The sequence below is a fragment of the Sinohyriopsis cumingii genome, chromosome 12 (genome assembly GCF_028554795.1).
Source record: "Sinohyriopsis cumingii isolate HCF-2022 chromosome 12, ASM2855479v2, whole genome shotgun sequence".
NCBI classification, from domain to species: Eukaryota; Metazoa; Mollusca; class Bivalvia; order Unionida; family Unionidae; genus Sinohyriopsis; species Sinohyriopsis cumingii.
In genome coordinates, this window is record NC_142972.1 from 21748238 (window position 1) to 21765413 (window position 17176).

The 17176-nt window shown below is 38.6% G+C and overlaps 1 protein-coding gene across 1 annotated transcript in view; it reads right to left on the bottom strand.

Moving 5' to 3' along the window:
- The window catches only part of LOC149786085 (eukaryotic translation initiation factor 2 subunit 3, Y-linked-like), a 47649-nt gene that overhangs the window by 18160 nt on the left and 12313 nt on the right, over positions 1 to 17176 (bottom strand). The window contains exons 6-7 of the mRNA XM_089976380.1: positions 15762 to 15856; positions 9133 to 9291 (exon numbers count right to left, since the gene is read on the bottom strand). Coding sequence (XP_089832506.1) covers positions 9133 to 9291; positions 15762 to 15856 — 254 coding nt within the window. The remainder of the gene's footprint in view (positions 1 to 9132; positions 9292 to 15761; positions 15857 to 17176) is intronic.

A 17176-nucleotide genomic window follows, 5' to 3' on the forward strand; every position in this document is an offset into this window, starting at 1 on the left:
AGAAGCACTAAGCTGTGTCTAGCTGCTTGTGCCTCAGAGTTTTTACCCATTTGAAAATTTTTGTAAACATCGTGCACATGCATTCACTCTTACCTTATTTTCTCTTCTTATATCCAACAAAAATCAACAAAATTTTCACCAATTATTCCAAATGAATTTGTCTGCATAGTGATGTATTTTTATCCTATTTGTCTTTCAATACTTATTTATACACTATTTACAAAATTATGTGCAATGTTTATCCGCAAGAACTCTATCATCATTGCTATCAACATCCTATAAAATCTCAGAAACTTCTTTGTCCAAATCTAAATCTCACAAAATATCCAACTGCTGAACACATCTTTCCTCTGCTTGCTCAATATTTTAGAGATCAAACCCGAGAAACTCCTCATTTTTGCTCCCATCAAAAATCACTCTTTTGTCTGCCATCATTTATATTTTTCATGAATAGAATGTGTAGTGAAAACTGCTCTCACTTAGTAACCCTTGGCTTCTGAACAATTCAAATTTGCACAAACAAAAGTAAAATCATTTCAGATTGGTTTAATATTGGTCTGATTCTTGGAGAAAAAAACATCTGTAACCAATCAGAGACATTGCATCTAACACAGTCACCACGACTGGAGATGGGATCAGCCACTGAATGCAGTAAACAAACCACAACTACAGGCAGGATCAGCCATTGAATGCAGAACCGGATTATGTGTACAGACGAGATCAGGATCAAATGAGTTAAAGGTATATATATATTCTACCACTATAGTGCAAAACACAAGAGGGAAGAGAAAGAAATTGAAGAGATTCTGGATTCTCAATTGGTTCATATCAGCGGTATCAAACACGTAAGATCTTTTATATTTTATTATTACAGGGTTCCTGCAACAAATTAAGAAAAAGCTTTAAGACCTTTTCCAGACCTAATAATGTGAAAAGTTTATTGACCTGCATAACCGACATGATGCTTTAGTCTTAAGTTTGGAAGGACCTAACCAGACTTTGAAGTCGTCAGGTTCTTCCCACAAGGGTTATAAACACGATGTCCAGGCATTCTTTAAATATCAGGTCCACACAGGCACACAAAAAGATCGGCCCAAGAATGTCAAATCAAATAAAATTAAAATGAATACTTACTAGCACAACAAATAATTTAATTAATAATCCATGAAACAGGGTTAATACAGGTCAGGAGAGCTGAAATTCAATGACTTTTCAGTGACCCATTTTCAGTGACTACTCAAGGTATCAAGTGTTCTGTTTCAGTTAATTTAATTTAAATACAAGAAACAAATACAAAACCAATACAGAAATAAATAAATGTAATATGAAAGGGAAATGCTATTTAAAAAGAAAGTCTGTAACCCAGACGTTAACTTTTGCCCTTTAGCATCTATACTTTCTTCTCCAGCTGCAACTCCAGTGCTTTCACTTCAGAGATGCTGCCAGGATTTTATCTAATGGGGAGGTGGGGTGGGGTTACCCTCTTGTTAGAAGAAGAAGAAAATAAAGGGGGGGGGGGCAAAAAGGAGAGAGAGAAGGAAATGGCCATAGTTTCATAGTTTACTATATACCTAACACTACAATATACATCTATCTTTCTATCAGCAACAGAGTACTAATGAAATCAAAATCTTTAAAAGATGTTACCTCTAGTTGTATGTGCATTAGTCTGTTGATTTTTCTGGGCTTAATCTGTTCCTCACCAGTATTATGCTGAGACTGCAAAGCTGATGGGCATATACATAGCTAGTTTAGCCAGCTGGAACAAGTTTGGAAACTGTTCCCTATGTTTATCATGCAGTGTATCCCCCAGGGGTGTAAAATTGAGGGTACAAAAAAAACCTAGGTGTCAAAACTGGGGGTCAAATAAAAAATGTGGGTGTCAAAAATGTACTGACAAATTTTCATACGACTCATACTTTTTCAGCTTGAAATAGGATATTGCAACTTGCACAACATACTCTCTCTCTCTTTCTCTAAGCATACAAATACACCAACATGCACAGTTAACAAACAAATGCATTGTCCATTCAAAGAATTTTATTAGTTCACTTTTCTTTTAAAGTTGTACTTTTAACAGTCTCCTCAACAATATTATAGCCCAACACATTACATATAAGCCAATACAAAAAGCCAAATAAATCTTTTTAACCAAATGGGAGTTAATTTACTGCCTTTCATCAAATGTGTACTATCATAGGTTTCATTGTACTTCGTCCTAGAACACATTTATCCAAATATCAAGGAGGATACCTATTCACAGGGATCGTCCTGGGCTTCGCCAATGTCGCAAATTGCGATTTTTTTTCCTTATTGGCGACAAAAATATCCCATCTGGCAATTTTTTTGGCGACATAGTTTTTGGTTATTTAATTTGTACATACAATCATGGATTTGGACTGGATAAATTAAAAGGCAGAACGAAAGGAAGCCACAAACTTGACTAAGAAATGCATTGGAATCAGTCTGTTACACAAACGATCCTTTGTTCTTATTGACAACCCCATCTTTACAGTGCATTGTTACATCATAATCTGCTTATGCTGACATCTGGGCTGAGTACTGTATGCTGCGATACAGTCAATCATGCTACCGCACTATACCTACAACTGACCGACTTCTGAAGACGCGAATAGAACAGATATAATTAATTGTATGGCTAATCCTTCTGTTGTTTCTTTTTATACATATACCAATACAATAGTTTTGCTGAACCTTCATAGAAAACTGATAACCTTTGAAGTACCGACTACTGTGTATAAATACAAAGCAAATGGAAAAAATCTCAATCACAATTACATCCGTCGCCAGTGCAGCATTTTACTCATTGATCTTTTCCTTCTGCCATCAGTCCCGTGTTACGGCTGCAGAGGCTTAAGCTCCACAACAAGAAATAGCAACAAAAAAAGAAAACAGTTTTGCATAATTAATAATAATTATTTATCTCTCAAAATACAGGAGTGAAAGAAACCCTAAATTGGGTGTGAATTTATGCTTATATATACGGTCCAGTATTGCCAGGTGTTGACTCGTGTAAATTTCATTCGTGGGAATGGAGATCCTATTTTTCTTGTCGAGAAAATTTATACAGCATTCAGTGATCATTCTTGGGATTTAGGAAGCAATTCGCTACAAGCTTTGTGAAGCTAGCCGTAAAAGGGGGGGGGGGGGCTGCTGAGAGACTACTGGTGTCACCTGTCAGCACTGTAGACTGTGAACGTGGATTCCGTAAGATGAAACTCATAAAAACTGACATCAGAAATAAGCTCTGCATCTCATCTCTCGAGAATTTAATGAGAATCAGCATGTACAGATGTGAAAAATTAGACTTTGAAACTGCATTCAACAAGTGGGCAGCCCTAAAATCACGACGGATCTTCAAGTAACACTTTGTAACATTTTGTTAATGCTTGTTGTAATTAAGGTATTAACTAACCAATCTTTTGTAATTTTCATTGCCTGTTACATTAATAGACTAAATTAACACTTGGAAAAATGTACACTACTTGTTTTGGCGACACTTTTTGAAAATTGGCGACAAAATATTGAGGTTGGCGATTTTTTTTGTGACAGCTTTTTAGAAGCCAGGACCATCCCTGCCTATTCATCTTCTTTATAATAAGTTACACTTGAACTTTAAGATCTTTCTTTTAAGATCTTTCTTTTATTGCAGTAAAAGTTAAAAACCAACAAAATCTGCAATGACCCGCTGACTTTGTAATCCAAATAACGCATTTGTCTCTGCAAGTTTACTGATTTCTTTATTGTGAAATAATGTCTTAGGTTATAATGTGTTCTCCAGATATCTTATGGCGAGCAAGGGCCTATTTTTAAAAATTTTAAAATCCTGTCATGAGAGGATTATCCACTTTTGCAGTCTTTGCAATCACACGATCAGAAGTCACACCGGTAATCATAATGAATACTTCAGTCAAGGGAATAATTTTCTCCATTTTTCATTAAAGTCATATCCAAAGTTACTCTTTTGTGTTCTGCTTCTTTCACTTTCTTCGCTAATGCTTTTTAGTGCATGACGTTTTAATCTGGAGATCACTTTCTAGTGCAACAAGCCTTCATGTTAAATATCTAGAACAGCTTGCTGAGCTCGATGGAAATCGCGAGAAGCTCGCGAGATTAGAGGAAGCTACTCTGTCATAACATTGCCTATGCTAGTCTGGTTCATTGTTTTATATGTTCCCTGCGTTGCACTTTGCTATACGAATAGAGGAGTGCAAGGCAGGGAGCAAACAAAGCGGGGAACCAGTCAATGCCTATACGCGAAGTATATATGATGCCATCCATCGTCCAATGCATTGGGTATTAAATAAATCATGATCATATTATAAAAATCCTTTGCGTCAAAAAAACGCACAGTAACAAAAGGTGTGCGTCAATTTTCTCCAGCGTGCATCCTTGATGCACAAATGTACGTAAAGGGAAACACTGATTATGTACATTTTTTTCACTGCTCATGGGTAATGTCTTTTCAATACTTTAGCTAAAATAAGATTTTTCACTAACATAAGCTCTGCTTATGTTTCACTTTCTTAAATCAATTGTTCTGATGATGGTATTTTGATCAAATAAAGATATTTTTAGATTATTTATTAAATTGATCTGAACCCTTATAAGGCTATACATTGCTATGCTCAAGGTATTTTGAAGGATGTATTTTTAAGGAGAACTGCATGTTAACTTTGTTGGATTTACCCTCATTTTTACATATTTATATTTTTTCTTTCTTTTACCACTCATAAACCTAAAGATATTATACCAAAAGCTGACTAAAAATTGAAATCACAATTTTCCGGACTTCAAGAATTTGCAAACATGTTAAAAACAAACACTTTTTAAAGTATACTAAATTAAATAAATTTGTGATATCTCTGGATTTCTTGAAGTGAATTCAGAAGACAGTGAAAACTTGTATCCCAATGTTATTCCTATCAAGAATAATTTTGTGGTTAATCGTCCCCGATTGTACATCAGAATTCATTTTGCACTGATTTACTCCCAAAAAATTATAAACAATGTGAGTCAAAGAATATAAATCTGTGTAACTATTTATTATTTAAATTGTACTCGTTCTTCTACCTGTAAACTAAGTAGCAAATAAAATATCCAGGCAATACATTAAAACACTCCTCATGAATAAGACGGAGTTAATCTGTGTTTATAAGTCCAGAGATATTTGCTAACAATCGCCAAATGAATAGTCCAAAAGTTAACACCTCTTATGCTAGTGATAAGACCTATCAAAATTACATATTTAGTATTTGAAAAGGTATGAATTTGTTATATATGGTGTGCCGATTTTGGTCAAAAAGTTGACATACATTTGCAGTGTAATATATTATGGAGCTTTCAAAATGATATTAGTTCCAGTTCTGATCACATGCATGACCCACTCAGTTCAACGTTCAATTTCACTCAAGCTGCATCAGCTAAAATTCTCACTTTTAACACTTTTCTAGCCCCAAGAATTTGAAGTAATTCACAGCTTTAAAAAAAAATTGCCATCACTATCATCAGCCAGTAGGCCTATTTGCTGAACCGCATCATCTATATGAACCGTGCTACGATTTGGCCTTTTGGATTGTCTAGGTGGCCCGTATTTTAAATATGCATAATTCTGCAAAACTTTTCAATGCATGGATCGATGTCTTGTCCAGGACCTAATGTGACAATTAAACTTAGTGAAGGGAAAGAGTGTTAATGACATCATGTGAATGGGAACAACAAAAATTTAAAACTTTTTCCAGACTATTTAGTAATTTTTACATTTTTCCAGACCTTTTCAAGGCCAGGAAAACCAATTTTCAAATTTAAGACTTTTTCCAGAATTCCAGACCCGCATGGGAACCCTGTTATTAATTCATGCGTTTAAAGTGTACATGTCAATCGCTTTTGAAATGTTGAGAAAGAGAGACCATGATCTGTGTTCCATAAATTCACAAGCTTAATTGTGTGACAAAATTCAAACTTTGCCCTTATTTCCTTCATTTCAATATACTTCAGGTTCACTAACTATCAAGCAGGTTTAGAGCAATTCAGGCCTTACGCAGAAACATTACAATCATGCGCACTCATCTTGAGCATGTAGGAGAAAGATTCATCTTGAGCATGTAGCAGAAAGGAAGTCATTAGATAAGGCAGCTAGAGCTAAGGGATACCTGCACGAAATGTTTGCCAAAAAGTTCATGATGATGCTCCATATAATGTGATGTAACTAAGAGTCTACAATCTATCAGCCTAAAGTTTCAAGGACAGTCACTGCTAATATGTGATGCATACCCTGCCAGAGTCTCACATAATACAACTGGAATCACTCAAACACTGCAGTGGAAGATACATGAAGGTATTTTAAGGGAAATTAGGTTGCCTTCATCAAGTTATTTTTGTAGACTGTTCTCTCAAACAGAACTTGTTCAAATATGTCAAATCTTCATTTATAATAAAAAGTTAGATCATACGGTTTTGTCCAGCAACAACTACATAATTATATTTCTCATTTTACTGCTTTAATTGTTAAACCATGCATCAATTTGGTTTAGCAGACATGATTTTGGTCTTCCATAAAAAAAAGCTGAATAAAATTTGAGGGGTGGTGGTCCTCCCCCAACAGGGTTTCGAGGGACAGTGCCCCAATCCAGGGGTCCAAAAACACATTTTACACTCATAAAAAACTGCTCCTGGTGCAACTTAGGATCATAAAATAAACCCCAAAACATCATCTGAAAAACTAATAAACCAAAAATGTCACAATTTCATAATATTTATAGTCACATGAATTTGTTCTCCAATATTACTGATGCTGTGCATATCAGTGTTCACATCGTAATTATGTTACAATAATTTCTCAATTTTTGCAGCAAATATAATATACTTCTCTCTTTTCATATCAAATCTGTAAAATAAACACCCAAGTAAATGCCAACTATATACAAATAATCCCATACATTCACCTGTCTTTTTCTCCAACGGACATGACCTTTTCAACCTTTGCAGCTTTGGCAAAGATTTCTTTAGCCTTCCTTTCTGTCACCACTGACTTTTCTGGCTCAATGGGCAAACATTTCTTTTAATTCTCAATGAGAGCCTTTCTCCTTTCAAGCTGGTGCTTGTCTTGCCAGTGCGCAATTCTGACAGGGCTACATCTGTTCTCTCATGCAAGAAATCTTTCTTCTTATAGTAATTAATTGTACTTTTTCCAGATGCCTTCTGAGATTCAATTTTTTCTGTGTGCAGCTTCTTTTGTAGGTGCTGTTCCAAACTCTTCCAACTGTGATTACCGTAATTCAGATCTTTATTGCAGAGGTCACAAAATGCCAGTCCTCTAGAGTTCAATTTTCTTATAAACTGACCAACAGAATTTCAGTCAACGTTTTGCTCCAGCCATTCCCATTTCCATACGTTTTTTTAAACCTTTATCTAGACTTTCTGTGTCATGGTCTCTCTCAACAACTCGGGACGCCATGTTCTGTAAGCATCTTTCTTCTTTCCATTGCCATCAGTTTCCATTACATGAGGATTCAGTGGATGAATTTAAACTTTTGACCAATCATAATACTCTTTATGAGAGTTGTGTACTAATATATGGAACGAATAATTTACAACGGTTTTTGCAGAACGGGACCATACAGGCCATTTTTTAAAAACTGGATCGGAGATGATACATAAAAAAACGGACTATATCAAGAAATATCTGATTCAAGTCGGGAGAAAAGCGGAATTCTGCTTTAAATGGAGAAAAATCATGTTTAGTTTAGGAAATGTGCAACCTGGTGAAAAATTGTTTCACATACTTGTTTCTGAAATTTATCACTTATCTATTTATTATTCATATTTCAAAGATAGAGAATTTTATAAAATAATCTGTCTTCATTTTATTTTGGAATTGTAAGAGTTTGAGTCCAAATTTGATGGACAGCACATTGACGGGATGGAATTAAGGAGAGATCTTCCAGACAATCAACTTCTGAGGTTCCAGAGGAGTGTAAACTGTCTACACATGAAGAGACGAAGTTCAGCAGCTGTTAGATCACTCTTCCATTCAGATCATGATACAATCCACAAACAGTACACCAACTTCAAGGCAAAGCCTAAGACATACAAATATTCAGAGGTCCAAAAAGCAGAGGTGTATGCCACAATCAGGAGGAGTTCCACTTCTAAAACAAATGAAATTGTAAAGTTCCTGGAATAATGCTAGTTGTGAGCCCTTCTACAGCAGAATGTGAAAGAGGGTTCAGTCTTATGAACAACATCAAACATGTAAAGAGAAACTACATAAAGCAGGACACTTCAGATGCTAATGAATGTCAACACTGCTGATACAGTGAGTAAGAGGACATTGATAGCACAATTGGACAATGGTCGACATCTGGACATGGAGGAAAACAGTTTTACATGAATATGTTGAGATATGAATATACACAGAAGTCAATTTAATATGATTTTGTGTATTTCTTTTTGTATGCGAAGAACAATAATTGCAACATCGTGTGTGTGAAAATTAATAGTACAAAATGGGGTCCTTTTGGGCATATAGTATTGGAGTCAGAGCTTGTGGAATCTCAGTCAGGGCATGTGGATTCAAGCCACCAGCCCTGGGCCTGTGTCTGAAAAAAAATTTTGGGAGCTCTGACTAGACAGATGGACTATCAGAAACATTATGACCATTGTGTCGTGCCTTTTGTTATATTCACTGCTGGCAAGATAAAAAGCTGGGAATATGTGTTTGAAGAATAAAATAGACAAAAATAATCTTCCAGTGACCGCAAAAGAAAAATACATCATACCCTGTTACCATTGTATTTGTGGACTACTGGTTGATATAAAAATATATGCTAATTTCAAAATGTATCTTGACCTAGAAGACACGTATATTATAATCTTCAAATGGATTTTCGATATAATTCTTTTTATTTATCAAAATGAACTGAAAGTTCCCACTCTAAGCCAGTAGTTTCTAGCTTCTTTTTGCTATGACCCTAAACTGACTACTAAACTGACCTCCCAACCCTCAGCCTTATGATAGGTTTTCTTCTGCAGACCCCACTGTGACCCTGATCTGGATTGTGACCTGAGGCTGGGAACCATTGTTAAAACCCAATATGAATGCCTCCTTACCTTTAACAAAAGCTAGAATCTGTTCATACTGTTCTTTGGCTTGGCTCTCTTTTACCAGGTCTATTTTATTCTGGAGGATGAGTATGTGTTTAAGTTTCATGATTTCTACAGCTGCCAGGTGTTCTGATGTCTGTGGTTGTGGACAGGATTCATTACCAGCTGGAATAAAAGAAGGTACAATACATCTAATTAATGATATTTTTGGTGACTTTTCAATGAGACTCTGCTTTTAAAGTTTCTGAAGCCTAGTGGCAAGCAGTGAAAACTTAAGATCAGATGTGCATGAGTTGCAGTTTTTTTCTGGAAACTTTTTTTTTTGGTCTTTTTAAAACTTGCATAAAGAAGGCAAAATAAATTACTTCATTTAACATGATACCTACATCAAGTACTTTAAAAAATTTGACAATATGGCAGATTTCATATGGTTAAACCCTCCATATTAAGTTTACATGGAAGATGTCAAGTAAAACATCACTGTTATAAGTATGCCCAAACCAAAAGAGCTAGTTCCTGTGTTGAGAGTTCTCCACTTTGCATTGTGTATTGGTCTCCAAATATTGTCATGTGGAATGAAGCTTTGCAAGATCCTGATAGAATTAACACACAAAGTGGAAAGAGACATTGCATGCATGGAGGTTAATTCATGGTTGAGTACTTCTATGGCTCCATATGACAAACCCTAATGCTTTTTGATTACATACCTGCCTCCTCCCAGAGGTCATAATCTAAAATCTATTACATCTGCTACATGTACAGTGTGACCCCAATATAGCACTCTCCCTTAGAACACAAATTCTGATATAACACGATTGTGGTGTGGCTCCAGAAATTGTATATATTATTTCATACACCAAAAATAAATATTTTTCAAAGTACAAGCAATAATGTATAAAAAGTTTATCATTTTGGGGAATATATCGCATATGAATTGGAATATAACATGATTGTGGCATGTCTTCTTAAAATCTGTGTATTTGTTCGTTCATGAATTTTTTTCTTCTTCAGAGTACAATAACTAATGTGCAAAAAGTTAATTATCATTTTGGGGAAAAGATTATGGATGAATATAGATATACTATGACTAGCACTGCTCTTCAGATTTTATGACGAATTGCAAAACTCTGTGCCAAAATAAGCTTATTTTAGTTTTGAAAGAATCTCAGCTAAAGCTGATTAGTGTTAATCTTATTATTATCAAACTATGAACAACAATACCATCAAGTCTCTCCATTTATCTTAAATGCATTCTGTGTACAATTTTGCTCAGATGAAAGACAAGATTTTCATCCAAATGTATAAATCAAATAATTTTAGTCATTGCTAATCATCAAAGTTAATCTCACTACCAAAGGTTGTTCAAATTATGGGACAATTAGTTAAAGAAATCAATTAGAAAGCCATCAACACATTTACAATGCTTTGTGGTATAGTCAATCTTCATACAGTCCATGACCAGTGAGTACTATTCGTTTCCTATAAAAATGATCCCATTGTTCCTGAACAAATATTCTTTCTTTTTTTTCAAAAAATAGAGGTCAAAAACTTAATTAGTGGATATTTACAATGGATAAAAGGATACAGAACAAAAAGCTTTCACTGTCTGAGTTTGAAACCCCTGGCAGGACTAAGCCTGGAGTTAAACAAATGAAATTATCATTGAGATTGGTGCTCACAAGTCCAGCAAAAATGTGATGGTCTAAAAAAGCTGCTTACCTGAATTTATGTCAACAAATTTACCTACCTAGATTATTGATGTCTGCTCAATCATCCATCATACATACTCACTTAAATAAGTTTATGAACCAAATTGTCAGCAGTTTTGTTTAATGCTATTCTTTAATTATTTTTTTTTAATTACCAAGTTAGCTAATTCAAGTCCTATCATTCAAAGAACACATTATCTAACTGCTTCTTGAGTAGGTATTCAAGATAGTCCTGGATTATTACCTACTCACTTAGCCATTATCCTTTTACCTGGTTTGGCCCAACTGTAGGTACATCACCGTTGATGCTGGTTCAATCTCTGCATGGGCAGAGTATGACGATGGAGTATATTTTAACTACCAGGTCTAAATGTGTGTCAGACATGTATTTCTTTTCAAGTCAGTAAAATGGACACACCAAAATCTTGGCATCCGTCCGTCTACGAGAGACGATGGCATAGCTCCAAAGTACGCTTTTGCTTATCCTTCTTTTTAGCTCTCTTTTCAGCTTGCTTTATTCTTCTCTTTTCCTCTGCGTTTTGAACTCCCTGCCTGACAGCTAGACGCCAGCTGGAACGGTTGTTTGCACAGCTCTCCCAGTCGTTGACATTGATGTTTGCTGTCTTCATATCCTTCTTGCAAACATCTTTGTAGCGCAGATGTGGTCGTCCAGTTGGTCGTGCACCTTCTGCTAACTCCCCATATAACAGGTCCTTGGGAATGCGACCTGGGTCCATTCTCTTGACATGGCCGAGCCAGCGAAGGCGCCTCTCGCTGAGTATGGAGAACATGCTGTTCATGTTGGCGCGTTCTAGAACCTCTGTGTTGGGTACTTTGTCCTGCCACTGGATGTGCAGAATGCGCCGCAGACATCTCAGGTGGAAGCTGTTGAGTTTCCTCTCGTGTCTTGCATAGGTGGTCCATGTTTCGCTGCTGTAGAGAAGTGAGCTGAGCACGCACGCTTGGTAGACACGCAGTTTGGTCTTCTCTGTGAGGTTGGGGTTGTTCCAGACCCTCTGGTTAAGTCTGGCCATCACTGCTGCTGCCTTGGCAATCCTGCCGCCCACCTCAGAATCAATGGAGAGTGAGCTGGAGATGTTAGACCCGAGGTATGTGAAGTTCTCGACAACTTCCAAATTGTACCCATCGATGGAGACAGAGGGAGGGGAGTCTGTGTCCTGTGCCATGACATTTGTTTTCTTCAAACTGATGGTCAGTCCAAATTCCTTACATGCATGGGAGAGGCAGCATACCAGCTGCTGGAGTCCATCTTCCGTGTGTGATGTCAAGGCTGCATCGTCGGCAAAGAGCAATTCACGGATGAGTACCTCTGTGACTTTAGTCTTAGCACGGAGACGGGCGATGTTGAACAGCTTGCCATCAGCCCTGGTATGGATGTACACTCCCTCGCTGCAGTCCTTGAATGCGTACTGGAGAAGCATGGAGAAGAAGATGGCAAAGAGCGTCGGTGCAAGGACACAGCCTTGTTTGACTCCGCTAACGACTGGGAATGCTTCAGATGTTGCGCCATTGAAGCACACTGTGCTGTGCATGTTCTCGTGGAACGACATAATGACAGCAAGCAGACGTGGGGGGCAGCCGATCTTCTGCAGGAGTCTGAAGAGTCCACTCCGACTAACCATGTCAAACGCCTTCGTCAGGTCTATGAAGGCAATGTAGAGGGGCATCCGCTGCTCGCGACACTTCTCCTGCAGCTGACGTAGTGAGAAGATCATGTCTACAGTTGACCTGCCGGCTCGAAATCCACACTGGGATTCTGGGTAGACGCGGGAGGCTAGGATCTGCAAGCGTGCCAAGGCAACACGGGCAAAGGCCTTTCCGACGATGCTGAGGAGGGAGATGCCCCGATAGTTGTTGCAGTCGCTACGGTCTCCTTTGTTTTTGTACAAAGTGACGATGTTGGCATCACGCATGTCCTGTGGGATGTATCCCTGTTCCCAGCAAAGGCAGAGGAGTGTGTGTAGGGGCTGGAGCAGTGCTGGTTTTCCGCTCTTGAGGACTTCAGGCGGAATGCCGTCGCTTCCAGGAGCCTTCCCACAGGCAAGGCAATCGATGGCTTTTCCGAGCTCTTCCAGGGTGGGCTGTGTGTCTAGCTCCTCCATGACAGGCAGGTCTGGAATGGCGTCCAGGGCAGTTCCAGTGACATTGTTTTGGGTTGCATATAGCTCAAGATAGTGCTCAACCCATCGCTGCAGTTGTTTCCCCTGGTCTGTGATGACTTCGCCCGTCTTGGACTTGAAGGGGGTGGTCTTGTAGCTGGGGGGGCCTGTCGCTTTTTTGATACCCTCATACATTCCTCTTGTATCCCCGGTGTCAGCAGCTGTCTGTATACTGTTGCAAAGGTTCAGCCAGTAGGTGTTGGCACAGCGGTGGGCGGTCTTCTGGGCGTTATTCCTTGCAATCCTGAGGGCTTGTAGTGTTCTGGGGCTAGGTGCAGCCTTGTATGCCAGAAGGGCTTTCCTCTTTGCCTCAGTCACGGGCTCCATCTCCTCCCAGTTTGCCTCATACCAGTCGACATTCTTTCGCTCCCTCTTCCCGTAAGCTGTGATGGCTGATTTGTACACAGAGTCACGGATATGGGACCACTTGGAATCAATGGTGTCATCAGGTGTCACTTTGGTGAGGGCTTCCTTCAGTTTGCTGATGAACTGCTGTGTTTTCTCTGGGTTGCTTGCACAGTAGGTGTTGATACGTGGGTGACCCTTCTTCTTGGCGTGGTGCAGCTTCTTGGGTAATATTCGCACCTTGCTGGCCACCAGGGAATGGTCCGTGTCACAATCGGCACTGTGGTAGCTGCGGGTAAGGAGGACACTGGCCAGTTCTGCACGCCTGGTGATGACGAGGTCTAGCTGGTGCCAGTGGCGTGAATGTGGGTGTCTCCACGACACCTGGTGGATCTCCTTGCATTTGAAGAAAGTGTTTGTCACACATAGGCTGTGGGAGCAGCACATCTCCAGCAGTCGCTGACCATTCTCGTTGATCTTGCCCCTTCCGTAAAAACCGAGACAGGTGGACCAGGCCTCATGGTCAGCTCCCACTCTAGCATTGAAGTCTCCTAGTAAGTAAAGGCTTTCATTGTTGGGGATACTGGATATTGCCTGATCCAGAGCCTCATAAAACTTGTCTTTCTCCTCGTAGGTGGAGTAGAGGGTTGGGGCGTACACACTGAAGATGTTGACCGGGCCTAAGGATGTTGACAGCCGGAGGGCAAGGATTCTCTCAGTACCTGATGATGGAGGTTCAATGAAGGCGATTAGCGTGTTCTTGACGGCAAAGCCTACACCATGCTGCCTAGGTTCATCCAAGGGCTTCCCCTGCCAAAAGAATGTGTAATTGGCTTCCCTGATGGTGCCGCTGTCAGCCAGTCGGGTCTCCTGGAGGCAGGCAATGTCGATGTTCAGTCGGGAGAGTTCTCTGTCAATGACGGCAGTCTTCCGTGCATCGTCGATCTGCTGTAGGTCAGTGGTCAATCCAGGACACATGGTCCTGATGTTCCAGGTTGCAAAACGAAGAGTTGGAGTCTGTTTATTTCTTCTTTTAGTCTTTCCTGGTGCAGAGTTTTGTGGCCCACTTGTCGAGATGGTTCTCTAAGCTCCACGCACCCAGTGAAGCAGGCAGGCCATGGCGGGCAGCACCTTACTGACTGGGGGCTGCCCAGCTTGAGGCGGGCGGTAGCTGTCCAGTGAGACCTGATGATCTCTCCCACCGTCAGAAGTAACCCCTGGCGCCAAGCTCTACGCCAATCGAGCTTTGACTTAGAACCGGTAAACTGCTACTTCTCGTGTTGTGCCGACGCCGTACGATGACGCTGGAATGTCCTCTCCAGTGGAGCTATGAAGCCTGGGCAGGGAAAACAGAGAAAAACTACCAAGTGCCAAGCTAACTCCAAGTTTACCTGGCTAAGACCGTCAGCTGCAGTGACTGCAGATTCAGATAGTGGAATTTTTCCCATCAAGGAAGAGAAAGATCGTAAGAAAAAAGAGCATGGTTCAGCAATAAATGAAAGATTTCCTATTCTTTGCTGTAACTCATTGGATCAGATGGCAAGTCTTCCTATTTTAGCTGCCTTTTTAATGACCGAGATGGGGTTAGTGGTTGGACTGCATATAATTCCAAGGGCACTATTACCATCTATTATTTTTCTTTTTACAGTAGTAGTATTTCTTATTGTTGTTGAAGTTGCTGTCAGAACATATATGAAATGAGTAAAATTTCAATAATTAAAACTGAGTTTCATGCACAAGCTGCTCTCATGTTATACAGTATACTCTGGGCAGGAAAAAGTTTCATCATAAATCTTAAGTGGGTACTTCCTGAAGAATTTCTCCTGATCTGTAAGGACCAATTTTTAAACTCAAATTTTAAGTTTTAAAACCAAAAAATTAAAGAACATGTTTTGGACCTTTCCTTCATTTATTTCTGACTTATTTATCCAATAACATGTCTATGGGAGGTAAATAAAGCTATACAAACTTTTGAGCAATGTTTTAAGGATATTTAAGGAATTAAGGATATTTAAGGAATTAAACTGTAATAAACATACTGATGTTCTTTTCTTAATGGAAAGGAATATGTTCTATATTAATTATGCTGTCCCCATCTTAAATTTTGAAGAACTTGTCTTTGATAGTTCACTTAATCAGGAATCAAGTAGTTTGTATTTTTTCTTGCATACTACAATAATAAACATTGAATCAGTTCTTACAATTTGAATGATGAACTTTCTGCCTGGACTTACTTTCATAAAAAATATAAATTTGAGCATGTACTCAGCACAGGATTTTGTTCTACTACTGAATTCCATTTCCATGCCACTTGTGAATTTTACAACAACTTTTGGCAAATTTGAGACATTCTTGATGACAGAGTTGGGGCCCTTTTATTATAAAAAGTGTCAAATCATACCTATCAAAAGGAGAGCAGCATCCATAACAGCTGCTCCGTTCAACATGGTGGCCATAAGAATGTCATGACCAGGACAGTCCACGAACGAGACATGTCTGAAATAAAACTATATACAATAAATTACCAAATATCACCTGATGTTTTTCAATGTTGATTCTCCAATGTCATATCACAAATGTTTTTCCTGATATTTCTCATTGTTAACATCTCAATCCCAATGTCATATCACAAGTATTTTGCAGTGTAATCAAGCTATGTAAAATTGGCTCAGTTATGTAACAATCTAAATATAAATACATTATTAAACATGAAATATATTAAACATTGTTAAGAATATTATGTCACTTGCTAAAAACAGCTGATGTTTTATCATTCAATTTGCTTTTAAAATTCTATTAATTATAGGCACTCAGGTCAATTTTGCTGTATGACACCATCAGAACACCGTGTATGAATGTTATGTTTACTGGACATAACGGCACATTGATACAAATGCTCATACAACATTAAGAAGGGATTTTGTAAACAAACTTTTCTGTCCTCAAATGAGTGCTGGATCTAATTTTAAAAAAACAAGTGTGCCTTTGTGATGGGCCAATGGCCCAATTAACAATAGGCCATCTGAAAATTTAAGGGGCTGTTAAGAAAACATAATGGACCAAGTATATCTGTACACTGTTCTTGTAGCAAACGAATGCTATTGGTTTTGTTGTGGGCCCATTGAGTTTAATGCTATTGGTCTAAGTGTGGGCCCATTCTGTTTAATTTTATTGGTCATATTGTGGGCCCATTCATTTTAATGCTATTTGCCATATTGTGGGTCCATTCAGTTTAATGCTACTGGTCAAATATATTGTGGGCCCATTCAGTTTAATGCTATTTGTCATATTGTGTGCCCATTCTGTATAATGCTATTGGTCATATTGTGGGCCCATTCAGTTTAATGCTATTGGTCATATTATGGGCCCATTCTGTATAATGCTATTGGTCATATTGTGGGCCCATTCTGTATAATGATATTGGTCATATTGTGGGCCCATTCAGTCTAATGCCATTGGTCAAATATATTGTGGGCCCATTCAGTCTAATGCCATTGGTCAAATATATTGTGGGCCCATTCAGTTTAATGCTATCGGTCGTATTGTGGGCCCATTCAGTCTAATGCTGTTAATGTAATACTGCTGATGCTGGTCCATTCCAGGGGGACCTTAGAAATAATCATAGCTGGGACCTTAGAAATAATCATAGCTGCCAACCATCCATGCTCACAATTAGTGAAAAAAGGGATAAAAATGAGCGATCTTTGAGTCCGGGAATATTTGTTGGAACAAATGTTTAGCATGGTCTCCAGATGATAAAGGTAGATTGTGTTCAACAAGAAAACTCAAACAATGCTTCAGCATTGGTAGCTTGCA